The following is a 14175-nucleotide window of genomic DNA, read 5'->3' as shown; positions in this document are numbered from 1 at the left end:
ATACCCTTTAACACAACTCTAAGCACAGGAGGACATAAAACTCAAAAGTTTTTTATGCACTTCATAAATGTGTGTCATCTCCTCACCAACAGTAAAGTCAGCTTCGATGTCCATGGGAGGCGGAGCTGAAGGTGGAGGTGGGGGCTGGAAGTAACGCTCACTGGCCACAGGAATGTCTAGAATCGGATTGAGCTTATCATCAAGACCATCCGGTCGACTGGGGGACCTTAGACCTGCATCAGAGGTGTCCTCCCAGTTGTTGAGGAAACTGGTCAAGTCGTCTGTGTCCAAATCGTCACTGTAGTTACTGGTGTGTTCTGTGAAATAAACATAATAGGAACTCGTCATCGAGTGTGACACAACTTTCTTATATTAACTAGTGCTCATATTATGCTCATTTTCAGGTTCATAATTGTATTTTGAGGTTGTACCAGACCTCTTCATGGCTAGTTACGTAAAAGCCGTGCAGATTTTAAACAGCTCACCCAGAGACAGAAGGGAGGACACATTCAAAAACCGTATCTCATTCAAAACAGCATGGATAGTTTTTTTCCAAGTCTGTATGCGTGTGGAAGCACCAGAGACACAAAATAACCCCCCAAATCCAAAAGTGATTTTATCTCTAATTGTATGTAATATAGTCAACTTGTTCTTGTTCTTCTTCCGTTACCAGGTAGAATGATAAATGACAGTAAGGACTAAGTTATTGGCTCATGTTTAGTGTCTTTCAGTTGTCTGGTTAACAGAACCCAGGGCACTGACTGTCTATGCTAAGCAAACATAAGTAAAATAAAATAAAATAAATAAATCTGCATAGATTAACCTTCTGTAATCTCCGGTGTCTTTGTGGCATCTTCACCACACTATTTCTTCTGGCCGCTGCAAGGTCTCACGCATTCAGTACACACATTATTTAACGGTTTTAAGGCAGAGTTTCTGAATGTGGGCTGTGTGGATTGAGCATTTTGATAATTTCATAGTATTTATATAGCACCTCAACCTGCTTTGTAATAAAAAAGACATGGAAATGTTATTATTTTACAATATAGGACCTTTAATTAAAAAATAATATCGGCAAACGAAGAAAACCAGCACTACCTTTTATATTATAACACTGTAATTTCCCATTTTTTGGGATAAATATCTATCTATCTATTGTTTTAATTATATATATATATATATATATATAAAAAAATCTTATTTAAAAATTGGGCAGATGTAGATAACTAAAGCAAAGTGTCTGGAATCTTTACAAAATAATCTGAATTCTCAAACTTTCAAATCTATATATTTTACCCTTGTCTTGAATGTTTGTCCAGTTTCCTAAAACCATTATGCTTCTTTCCACTGTTTCCTTAAAACAGATCAAAAAAGGGAAAAAAGAAGCTTCTTTAAAACGGATTCTCTTACCTGCTGGAGCAGCTGCTGCATGTCTCTCTCTGTCTTTCTCCACCACTTTCTCTTTTGGTCTCTCCGCTTTGTCGTTCTTCTCATGTTGTTCAGCAACCATCTCCGCCATGAGGATGAGCTCTGCCTCGAAGGGGTCAGACGGGATCTTTTGCTTGATCTCCTGGATGGTTTCCACAATGCGTTCAGCGCTGTCCATTGTGACAGGTAGGAACATGGGTACAGGCAGCTGTGGTAGACAGAGGAAGAGTATAAAAGCTTATAAGGGTCTGTAATGAAGATGAAGATACTGATGTTGATCATTCTTTCACACTACAGAGAATCAAACACTAAGACCAAAGGTGGTTGTAGTGTTTAACGTACCGGTACTGGCATGGCCACAGGTCTGGGGGTACACTGGCTGTACATGTTCATGGGTACAGGGACATACACTGGCACTGGGATAGGAATGATCATGATTTTAGGGAGGACATCATCTATAGAGAGGGGGGGGAAAAAAGAAAACGTTCTTAAATTGTGAGGGTTCACAAATGAGTAAATGTTTCAACATAAGCAGGTCTGTAGTTGACATATGTAAATATATAATACAAACGGGTCAGCACGTTTTAAAGTTTTATGTTAAAAAGTGAATATTAACCAGCACGCACGCAAAATCTTAGTAGAACTTTTTTTTTTAAATAAATACTTATTCTAGTTGGCTCCTGCTGAGCCTGGAGTACAGTATCTAACAAAGTATTTAAAAAACTGGACACAGAGCACTCAAAGCATTTGGCCTAATACTTATTTTCTAACAATTATTATCTCTGGTTGTGAAAAACAAGTAGATTCTTAAAAGTGAGGTAAAATAAAAACCTTCTCTTTAAGCCTGTAAAATATATATTATCTATACAAAATATATAAAAAATATATGCTGTACATGTGAAGTAGACACAGAAATCAGATATTGAACGTTGTTTTTTAGTGTGTTTGTTTTTCCAACTGTAGAGCAGAAATGTTGTTACCATAGAAACACTGTTGTCTGGTTGTTGCTTTTACCTGTCTGTGCTTCAACATCAGCGGTCTGTGTTCTACAGGAGACCCCTTTGTTCTGCACCATCGGTTTGCAGAGCAGGGCCTTGTTCTTCAGGATTTTGGGGGCAGGAGGAGGAAGAACTTTCACTGTATCTTTCTGAGGAAGGAAATAAAAATTAACAAGAATTAATGAATTTTCAAAAAAACAAATGGACTAATGAGTTTACGTCTGCCACAGCAGAGATCCTCACAAACGGCAGTCTCTAAAACCGTGACGTGGCTGAACAAACTGCACCAAAGACTCTGTTCCTAAGAGTGTGTACACCGCGATACTGTGCAGGCCACCGCACATAACTTTTCCTCGTCATCTTGATCCATAGATTGAGGGAACTAGGCCTGCTTAGTGTTTTCACTGCGCTCAAATTAATACTATCATGTTTCACCTTTTTCATTCAATTTAAGATTATTTTATTCTTTTAAATGCCTGTTTTTTGTCTTTCTTTACTGCCTTTTTTTGTGTTTCATCTGTAATGTTTAAAGCACTTTAAATTGTGTTGTTGTAAAGAGGTGCTATACAAACAAACTTGCATTGCCTGGACTGCTTAACTGTATCATAGCGTACACCTGTATGGAAACCTGAATTTTACTGTTCATCAAATACATATAACATAACATACAACAACTTACATGCCCAGAGTTCTTTGATTGTAATATGCTGCCTGTGGAGACAATGAGAGGGTATGAAACTTTCACAATCAACACTGGAAATTGATTGAGCGAGCACACAACATGTTTTTTCTCTCTTATATAATTGACATGTAGTTCATAAACATCTGTGTTTGTGTGTTGTGTACTTTGCTGGACTGTTCTGTCAGTTCTGTTGCCTACTGGAGGCCCTGCAAGCGAGATGACGTTGCCGATGACAGGTGTGGCCTCCTCTTTATCTGCAGAGCGAGAAAACGCCAGGAAACACAAAAGGAGTGGGCAGAGAACATTACCGATCGATTTCATAACATTTTAATTGAGAAGTCAGGACTAAAAATCACAATAGAGGAAAATAAAACTTGAAATGGCAACGATACATACCTTTGAAGATCTCGCCTTGGGTGGCCACATTATCACAGCAGAACTGCAGCAGACAAGTCAGATCACAGAAGTGTTTGACTTCTCCCACCATGGAAAGACTCTGCTTCAGTTTCCCTTTGCGACCGCAGGTGTCACACTTTGCAACCTGAGAGCAAACAGTAAGTAAACATTAAGATCACCGTGGTCATTCCCGGGTTGTTTTTTCAGTCTAACTATGATTTAAATATCTGCATTGAGGTTTGCTTACATGGCAGAACAGCATGGTGTATTTGGACCTGCATTCCTCTGAGCAGAACTCCTCCGTGGAACCTCCATACTGTGCCGTCACCAACTTCTTGGACACACTGTGGCAGTAGACACAGGAGTGACAGTGTTTCCCCCAGTTTTTAGTCAGATCGTGTCGAAAGAGGAGCTTACAGCCTGGGAGGGAGGAGAGGAGAGGCTCAGGGTCACTTTGCATTATTATTATTCACACCTTTTCAAGATGAACGTGTGTTGTTCAAACATGTTCAACCCAACTTTCTAAATAATGATATGTATTGATGATACAGTATACATTTCCATCTGCCTCCTTACCATCGCTGCAGAAAAAGCAGTCTTTGTTGTTGATTCTTTTGGCGTCTCGGGTGATCTTTTCAATCTTACAATATTCACACATGCTCGTCACAGCGTTGTCCTTCTTAAACTCGTGAGCACAGTCCACGCTACAAACAAAAACTATCTTGTCCTGCAAATATAAAAGGTATAAACATTAAATCACCCGACAGCATGTACATCACATTTTCCAAATTTCAGAGCCAGAGAGAGTTTATTTATAGAAAAGACGAAACAATGGCTTTTAGATAGTATTTACATGTATTATATTTTGGGGGTTTCAGACAATAACTGACAACATGCAGAGGCTTTGTGCTTTATGGAAATAATGTGATGTTATTGCTTGCACACCCTCCCAACGACACTGTGGCAGGCATCAAATTAGCTCAAATGTCGTTGAGGAAATTTCAAAAACAACCAACAATGCTGCAGCTGATGTGGAACTTTCTGTGGAAGTATTATTTTTAAATTCTGATAGCAAAAAATGGTCGTTCAAAAACATATTAATTTGTCCTTCGCTTAGCGTTACATCACATTTCGTGACGTAGGTTTATTCAATTATGTCCAGAGGTATTTTGGTCTAAGGATGTTGTGAACACCTCTTGGAAACCAAATGTACCTAAAGGATTCAGATGAACTCACATTTGTGGTTTGGTTTTCCGTTGTCAGGTTAAGCATTCTCTATAATAATGTGGATATCTTTACTTTTTAATTCATTGACATTAAAAAAAACTAAATGTCTGCTTCCCAATTCTCTAATCATTTTAGTTCTAATTTTTTCATATTTCTTACTGTCAGACACTGAATGCCTGTCTGCGACTTGATAAAGGTTGGAATGTAAAAACACCAAGAAAGATGATGGAAAGACATTCAGTTTCCATTTTATAAGGGACACCTAGCTATGATTAATAAAGTATAACAGTAGTGCAATGAATTATCACTTCATGAAGGTGAAGAGGTGTGTGGTGGTTCTGTTGAACTGTATAGCATTATACAGAAGTGTTTCTGTTATCCCACAGACTTTGTCTTGTGTCATTCTTCTATCTTCCTCCCCTTTGTTTCTTAACTTTCCTGTTGTATCAATAGACATCCTGGCCACTAAAAAATAGACCGTAGCATTCAGTCTCTACACATATTTCTACATAAAAATACGTTTTTTTTTAATGCACTGATTAGAGACTTAGACTTAATAAAGAGAAGTTTAAGTCTAAGTGTCTAATCAGTGCATTTAAAAAACTTATTTCTGTATAACACTGTAAAGATCTAGTTTCCTGTCATGTGAATATAAGAACCCACACACACACACAGACACACAGACACACACCTTACCTTGATCTGGATGACTTCCGGTTTAAAAGCTATGTTGCGGTTACACTGGGAGCAGTTCAGTTTCAGTGGTTCTTTGGGGACGTCTTGTGGAGTTTGAATAGGAATGATGGCCGGGACTTGGGTGGATCCCAGTGGTAACTTGGTAAAAATATTCACCTGTTTCTGAGACTTCTTGAACTTATCCTGTAACACAGAAAACAATACTAGTGTCTTGAGTGAAAACCCGTGCAATTCTAGTGTAACACTAAAGTTGTGTTCTCTATAAAGGATAACAACTTTCAACAAATAAACCACTTTGATTTGTTCTCACAATAAGGCAAACCTCACTACCTGAAAAGCCATGACACAAGGAAGAGTGCAGAAGTTCCTGATGGAGGTATCTGACATGGCCAGGTGGTAGGCCGGTACAGAGTTTTTCCCACAACTATCACAATTCAACCGAGCCCCTATGGAAACAGGATTTTTTTTATTATAAAGAAATAAAATGAAATAAATAAACATGAGTGAAGTATTAGTTGCCAATATCAAAAGCTTAGTCATGAGAACTACCTTTACCTGATGCACTGACAGACTGAACCTTGAATGCCATCACACAGCTGCTGCTACAGAAGAGGTTAACAGAGTCATCACTGTTTTTGTTGTCAACAGTTTCTGACAGCAACCGGGTAGTGCGACACATCGTACAAGCCTTGGTTATCTTCGTTTTCTATTATGAGATTCAAAAAAAGAATGTTAAGCTGTGCAGACATGGTGAGCTTTTTAATAATATTGGAAATTGTGTTAACTTCACATTTGAATCTGCCTTCTTGCGTGTCCTGTCCAAACCCCACAACTTTTATGCTTACAATGTGTGATTCAGTTGACCGCGACGTGGAGATCACACTGAATAAATCCGTAAAATGCTGCTCGATTTTGTCCAGTGACAATTCCAATGAAGTTATTTGTAAAGTATACAATGTACAATCAAGACAACACAACCTTAATGTTGACAAAAAGAGCAAAGGCAGCGTTACTTTGAGCAAATGCCAGATCTATCTCCACAGCGCTGTTTCTGGTCTGGCTACACTGCTTATGTATTCTGGAAAGGGTTGTTTTCTTGTATGTAGTTCTTTAAACCAACTACAACATCCGTTAAGCCAGATACGACTACAAAAAAAAAGTAACAAGGAAATTGTTACCGAATATTTTCATGTTGTATGACATTCTTGCCAAATGAGTATGCTGAGTGTCATCTCCCTGTTAGTGTTTTTGATTGTTCCTACCTCTTTGTACTTGGCCAGACACTCTGCATTGCACAGAGTTTTGTTGCTGTCATCCATCTTCAGCATGAGCGGTTTGATGTGGCAGTAGGAGCCGCAGTTCGCACAGCCAGCCATGGACAGGTTGTTTACGATGCGGAAACGGTTAAAACAAGCGTCACTGCAGATCTTGTGAACGGCACCGCTCAGGATTACCTCATGCTTACTCTACAGGAGGGATGACAGAAGAACAGTGTATGTTATTTCAGAGATCCATCTTTTTTACAGCGCCAGCAAGATAAAGAAAAAGAAACTGGTATCGCTCACATATAATAGGAAAACAATTCAGATCATGTTTAATGAATACAAATCTTAAATAAATGTCAAATGTCAGTTTTTAATAGCTTTTTGGTGTATTTTTATTCTTAAGGGAAGTAGGAAAAGGTGATAATTTCTATGTTTTTAGATTGTTTTACAGCTAGAATTAGTTGACCGATAGAAAATCAATTGGCTATTATAACTATTTTGATAATCAATTAATCGTTTTAGTAATTCATCAAGCTAATTTTCCGCACTCCATGGATTCAGCTTGTCGAAGGTGATGAAGTTGACTAAATATGACTGAAGCTTTTTACCGTTGGTTGGACAAAACAAAAGATGGAAGACTCTAGAAAAATTACAATTGGGATTTTATAGATAAAACTATTAATCAATTGATCCAGAAAATAATTGGCAGATTAATCAATCAGGAAAACAACAGTAAACTGCTTTTCTGTTTTACTTACGACGCAGAATCTGGTGCACATGCTGCAGAGTGACTGTGGTCCTATTGGCTGTGGTACTGTTTTGGTGGCTGCGGACTTCCTGTAGTTGAAGGAAGTCAGGCAGTTCTGGCTGCAGAATTCCTTCATGCCTCCTTTATCATCTGGAGCCAGAATGATATCCTGAGGCCGAAATATCAACCTGGGATAGATCAATAAGAGATACAAATTCAGTCATAGTTTATTTGGGTCATGAACTTTCAGTGTATACAATATACAGTGAATTACGCTGCCTTTTCTCACACAGAAAAATCTCAAATAGTTGTATGTTTGGAAAGATGACATCATTTTCTGTTGTACTCACTTTTGGCAGCTGTGGCAGACCTTAGAGACTCCTCTGACTGTGGGGAGAGACGTGGTGAGGCAGGAGGTGGAGCAGAAGAGCGCTGGGGAGCCCTTCCTCTGGAAAGCAGTCTGTCCTTTTATCAGGCTCTTATTGCAGTGAGAACAGGACATGTGCAACGATGAGGGGTTGGTGGTGGGTTGCGTCTGTGTTTCAGCAGCCGGGCTCACAGAGAAGACCGATCCAATCTTCAAGTCCTCCTGTCAATAACAGAACAAAGGGCTCAGTGTTGGCCCGGTCATTCTGGACTTCAGCTGTGGAACTTTGCCTTCTGTTGAAGTGATGGATTTTTTGTTAGCACTTTTTTGGTCATTGAAACATGGATTCCTTTTGAAGTTCCTTAGTTTTATTCTGATTTGACAGGATATTTACGCAAAGAGCTGCAACCTGCAGTATAAATATATGAAAAGTAAATATAGGCAAGAGAGAGCATTGGTCAGATTAATAGTGTAGTTGTGTGTTGTTTGGCCTTTTCTGCTCCGGTCACACAGCAAAGTTATTATAGACTGGTCTGATATGAGGGAAATCCCCTCAACAAATTAAAATGGTCATCTTCAGTGTTTCACAATTAAACCGATAAATAAACCAATTCTATTTTTTTAACGTTACAAGCCTACAATGTGTGTGTCCCACCTTTGCAGTATTGGGCTCATCTTTCACACTAGCTGTTGGAGGTATTAGAGCTTGTTCATACTCTTCGTCTATTGGCTCATCCTTCACCTTGACCAAAGGTGGTGAAGGAGACTTGATTGGCTGGGCAACAGCCTGCACGCTTTCCTACAACAGGGAAGAAAAAAAAAATGTTTGATCTATATACAAAGTTGATCAGACATTTGGGAGAATTACAGCAATGTAGCTTTAACACCAAAGCTGTTATAGTTTAAAGCTGATGCAGATTTTCTTACTTACAGTTTCTAATCTTGGTATTGACATCTTAACTATTTTTATTCCATTCATTACGGTCGCTGGTGATGAGCTGTCACTTCCTACAGAAACATGAGGAACATGTGAATCATAGTGCAAAGGTAAAAAAGAAAATATATACATATTTCACAAACAATTAGATAGATAAAGGCCAGAAATTTCACTCAAATCCAAGTGTAGCCATAGCTGGACATTGTAACATGTGAGGAAGCATTATTGACCTCAAAATTGTCAGTTCTGTGTCCCGGATTGGATAATACACAATATACTATCACAAGTACACAATTCAGCATTTAACTGTGTAATGTGCACTCGTTAAAAGCTCCAAAATCCAGAAGGATTGTCTCCTATCAGCCATTTCAAGAGCTTAAGAGATTTCCTTTAGATAACTGGTTATTTTTACACTGTTCAGTAAAAGTGTGCACTGAAAAAACACCCCAACACTGTCGCTCTGAGATCACTCACCTGTACTGGTCATGGCTTCAGACAACGGAGGCGAGCTGGACTGGATCCCGTCTAAAGACACCTTCAGGTCCTCCTCCTCTGCAGGAGGTAAAACAGTGGGTTTCTCATCAGCTTCCTCCTTAACAGAGTTCTTATCCTCTGCCACTGAAGCTGTAAGAGAACATTTTAAAGACAAACATTAGTGGGATGCTATGAGAGCCGGCCTTTATTTACATTCACAAAAAGATGTAAATGCAAATGTAAATGTGCTGTATTTATATAGCGCTTTTCCAGTCTTAACAACTGCTCAAAGCGCTTTTACATCTACAGGAAACATTCACCATTCACACACATTCATACACTGTGGCAGGGGCTGCCATACAAGGTGCCACCTGCTCATCAGATAAACATTCACACACTCCGATGCGCAGCACTTCGACAATGGCTGCAGGGGCGGGGATCGAACCACCAACCTTCCGATTGGCAGGCAACCGCTCTACCACTGAGCCACAGCCGCCCCAGTGATGAAGCCAGTAATGTGACGCATTCCATGTTTCAAAAGGGCTAATGTTTAGACATAATTCAAGATACTCTTTGTCACATGTTTTTTAGGCTACAACATTTTTGTCACATACAGCAAACATCTCCTCACTATCCATTAGCTGCCAATCCCCTGAACACACTGTAACAAAAACGCAGTCTGTTGCGGATGGCCCAGGCTCCACTAACTCCAAAAAAAACAAACTGCCCAACATAGGCCCTATGTTAAAACATAACAAACCAGTGGGTGGTTGCAAACCAGTAACCAACAAGGGTTAAAAATAATTCATAAGCAATTACTAATTACATGTCAACTTTTTCACCTTGTGCTTTACAACTTTCCAAAACACATCCTCTTCTCCTACAAGAAAAGCACAACTTTTACTTTACATTATTTAACTCTCACCAGTTGAAAAGGTTTCTCTGCCTTATTAACACAAAACTTGATAAGGCTGCAGCTTTACTTTACCTGTATTTGAATCGGCAGGTGAGCAACAGTTATCCACATCCATCAAACTATTCTGTTGCTCCTCTTTCATCTGAGCTTCCTGTTCCACCTGATCTACTGTACCAATGTCCATCATCTCGTCAAGGTTGTTCACTGCAGAAACCCTCACTTTACTGCCAGGAGACTCCTTTTCCTGCTGTGTGTCGATTTCTTCCTTAGTGTCAATGTCTGGCTTTTCCTCAGTTTTCACCTCAGTCGCCTCCCCTGTTTCAGACTCTGAGCTGTTGCCTGGTTCATCACAGTGAATCAACACTGTATGGACTGCCTCTTCTGTAGACAACTGTGAGGCCGTCTTACTTTCTTTAGGGTCAATTTCTTTACTTTCCATTTGGTTTTCAGAAGCAACAAAGTTATCCTCCTCTCCATGTTCAGAGAGTCTAGGAGACGCTGTGTGAACAAGCTCTGCGTCTCTAACATCTGCTGATGCTCCCGGCTTTGAAACAGCTTCCATGGACTCTTTGTCTGTCCCCTCTGTTACCTGTGAAAGACAGAAATCTATTAACTTAATGTACAAGCCAGAATACTGACTTTTTCTAGTGTTATTTAATAAGGGTTAGGGTTTTCATATAACTAGTCTGTCTAGTGTAAAGTGGAATTAAACCAAACCAATAATCTTTTGTCAAACAAGATGGCTGTACTAAAATAAATAGAAGATATTTTTTACACCTTCATTAATCACATATTTACAAAACAGTCATATGAACTAGATCACATTTTCAAAAGTTCCAACAACTACCCTCCTTAACCTGGAGAACAATTTATTGTTCCCAGTAGGGTGTGTATCTTATGAAATTTAACACCTTGAGCATCTCAGTCTTAAGGAGGCTGTGAGATAGGGCTGCACTAAACGTAAAAAAAGAACTTTGAATATCTGTGTGTGTGTTGTTAAAAAAAGACTAGCCAGAAATACCGGTTTCAAACTAAATTAATAGACCTGCAAAAATATAATGTGTGGCTAAAATATGTTTTGCTGCCGCCGTACATCGCTTTGCTTCAGTCGGAAGGCGTTATAAAGGTAATACATCATAGTTGCTAACTAATCCTCACGATTTTTCCTGGGAGACTTACATTTTTTATTGCCCTCTCCCGGTTTCCTCCCTGGGTCAAAATTCTCGTGTAAATGTTCACAACTTTTATTATCACAACCTGTTTCTGGCACTGACTAAAAGTCTACCGTTATCCCCCTGACAACAAAAAAAACAACCACCTGGCATACACACGGTTTGCTGAACGTCCCCTTCAGTGAGTGAGAGACAGAGAGAAAATTGCACATTGAATTTTACAGATTAGATTAGATTCAACTTTATTGTCGTTACACAGGTACAGGTACAAGGCAACAAAATGCAGTTCAGGTCTAACCAAAAGGGCAATAGCAACACGTGCAGGATATGGTTCCAAAAGTGCAGGACATGGATAATATACTGATTAAATATAGAGATGAATACTATTATAAACAGAATTTTTCGGATAGATTTGTATATAGATATAGATGTATTTAATTAGTATTGTGAAAAAAATGTACAGCTGGAAATGTATTGAGTATAATATACAGGTGGATATTACTATAAATAGAATTTGTACAGATATGTACTATGAACATAATGTACAGATGCTTGTTACTATAACAGAATTTACAGGTGAATATGTTCTATGAAAATATATATACAGATGGCTATTAATATAGACAGAATGTGAGCATAATATACAAATGGCTATTACTATAAACAGAATTCTTACAGATAAATATGTATATATATAATAAGTTAGACTAAAATAAGCAGTATAACAAGGGATTTAAGGTAGTACAAATAAAGTTTGGACAGAAGCTATCCAAATTAAAGTGCAGGGGAAAGTAATTGCATATTACAGTTAAAGTACGGTATTGCAATGTAAACAATTGGTACTGTGAATAAACAGTCGGCAGTGCAGATCTGGCCCACATCTATGCTTCCTTTAAAAGGCATGGTTGGGAGTAATTTCATCCTGGGGTACTTTGCATCATGACCTTGAGCAAAAACACCCCCCAGAAGCTTTTTCCCTTGGTCTGACATTGGTTGGGCTAGCGCTATCAGCCAAATGGCTAAGTGCACGCGCTTATGGAACCAAAGATGCAAAGTACCCAAGGGGGAAATTACTCAGAACCACCCCTACAGTTGGTGCTAGATTATAGTTAGAAGTGTTGCACTTTTAACTATAATAAGCATTTTGTAAATGGCCACAGAGGGACAGTGTGTGCACAGGCTCCTCTCTAAGAGCCATGGGCAAAAAAAATAAATGAATGAAAATTGATGAATATTACTTCATGCCAAAGATTTGCACAACTTCACACAAAAGGAGCAAATTATTCTTTCTGATAATTGAAAGATAAATTAAAAGTATTTAACAAGAAAATGCTGTCGCAGTGCACTTCATATTTTGTATATCATTTTCATACTTGAAAGTCACACTTCAAATGATCACAATAACATTGTAATCGAGAAAAACGATTTTTGTGAACCCTACACAAGAATGAGTGGGACATTTTGAAAAATTCAAGGTGTTTTCAATGTTGATTTGTTTAATTTCACTTTTTTTACTTCAAAAACTTTTTACTTGTTTTTATTTCCAAAAGTCGAAGAGTATTCGTGTATAATTAACGTGATTTCAATATAGACCAAATAAATCGTGATTAGGATTTTCTTTCCTTCATAACCGGCCAGACACGCACACAAAAACTGACATTTTTCTGGGGGAGGACCACCACATCCCCTGCTTTAGTTTCTATTTATTTGTAACGTTAGTTAGCTAGCTAGTATGTAGTACACTTACCACTGATAAGTAGCCTACCCCATACTACCCCACTTTAAAAATACCAAACTATCCCGTTAACTTTACAGTGAAGCTACCTTTAATGTAAACCTAGCCGACAGACGTGTATTAAAAACACAGCGATGGTAAAACATGGATTGTGAAGATATAAACATCAGCATTAACACTCCCACTCAGTGTTTTGGCCGTGCATCCTCACCAAATAAACAGGACAAGCTAGCTTGTTGCTGATTTAGCCACGCTGCTTACGCAATGTAAACACCCGTTACTGCTGTAACGGTACAGTTCGTTAGGAAATGAGGGGTTTAAATACCTCCGTCTCAGCCGCTTCCTTGGATTCAGCCATGTTATGATGTTGCCTTGCTAATTACTTGACCTGTAAACAAGAGAAAACTAGCTCGCCAATCGCTAAGCTAACGCTAGCTTGCTTACAAGTCTGCACACCCACCTCGCTGCGGTTAGCTAGCCTTTACCGCGTCAACAGGGCAACACGACACAATAACTAACAGCCATGCTAATGAAGTAACTTTTTCTTTTTGTGTGATATATATACATGGGTTCGTGTATCGGCGTTATAAGAAATGTGTACAGCTGTAACAACGTGCAGCACATTACCGCGCCAGCGACTTGGACAGACGAGACTTGATTGGTGGCCGGACGTTGGTGGCCGTTGTCAGTTTCCGTAGCCGACATGTTTGCTCCAAATTCCCGATGTCTGCTCCAAAGTCCTGATGTTTGACTTTTGCAAATAAAAAAAAATGACTTTTTAAAATAGACACTTCAACCTTGACACTTTCTTCATGGTCACTTACTACATCTTTTGCATAGACCCTTGTTGCAGAGCGTGAGTCTTCTTCTTTTGTTTATTTTGTAGGCAGTTATCAAACCTTAGGAGCTCACTACCACCGCCGTTGAAGTAAAGTGTGTACTGCTTTAAGATAAAATGCCTCCTGTGTATTTTGGTATTGTCACAGCTTATATGTGCCAGTAAATGGAGTCCTGTGTACAAAACTTACTTAAGTAAAAGGCTAAAAGTATAATCAGCCTTTCTACAAGGCAATGAGTGTAACAACAAGTGTGAAGGTGTGATGAACCACACAATATGACAACTATACAAATTCA

General features: G+C 38.9%; 1 protein-coding gene across 1 annotated transcript in view; it reads right to left on the bottom strand.

The window, feature by feature from the left end:
- LOC117957192 (zinc finger MYM-type protein 4-like) overlaps window positions 1–13934 on the bottom strand; it is a 19354-nt gene extending 5420 nt beyond the window's left edge. The window contains exons 1-20 of the mRNA XM_034892787.1: window positions 13669–13934; window positions 10207–10723; window positions 9219–9368; window positions 8739–8815; window positions 8463–8606; window positions 7791–8029; window positions 7451–7628; window positions 6690–6893; window positions 5983–6133; window positions 5758–5873; window positions 5428–5610; window positions 4081–4231; window positions 3752–3924; window positions 3505–3649; window positions 3273–3362; window positions 3106–3137; window positions 2443–2575; window positions 1771–1883; window positions 1411–1636; window positions 27–317 (exon numbers count right to left, since the gene is read on the bottom strand). Of these exons, the coding sequence (XP_034748678.1) occupies window positions 27–317; window positions 1411–1636; window positions 1771–1883; window positions 2443–2575; window positions 3106–3137; window positions 3273–3362; window positions 3505–3649; window positions 3752–3924; window positions 4081–4231; window positions 5428–5610; window positions 5758–5873; window positions 5983–6133; window positions 6690–6893; window positions 7451–7628; window positions 7791–8029; window positions 8463–8606; window positions 8739–8815; window positions 9219–9368; window positions 10207–10723; window positions 13669–13746 (3391 nt within the window). The 5' untranslated portion in view covers window positions 13747–13934. The remainder of the gene's footprint in view (window positions 1–26; window positions 318–1410; window positions 1637–1770; window positions 1884–2442; window positions 2576–3105; window positions 3138–3272; window positions 3363–3504; window positions 3650–3751; window positions 3925–4080; window positions 4232–5427; window positions 5611–5757; window positions 5874–5982; window positions 6134–6689; window positions 6894–7450; window positions 7629–7790; window positions 8030–8462; window positions 8607–8738; window positions 8816–9218; window positions 9369–10206; window positions 10724–13668) is intronic.
- Between the last annotated feature and the right edge of the window lie 241 nt (window positions 13935–14175).

This window comes from Etheostoma cragini, chromosome 14 (genome assembly GCF_013103735.1).
Source record: "Etheostoma cragini isolate CJK2018 chromosome 14, CSU_Ecrag_1.0, whole genome shotgun sequence".
In the NCBI taxonomy this organism is placed as follows: domain Eukaryota; kingdom Metazoa; phylum Chordata; class Actinopteri; order Perciformes; family Percidae; genus Etheostoma; species Etheostoma cragini.
Note: the sequence above shows the minus strand (reverse complement) of the source record. Positions and strands in the feature narration are given on the sequence as shown.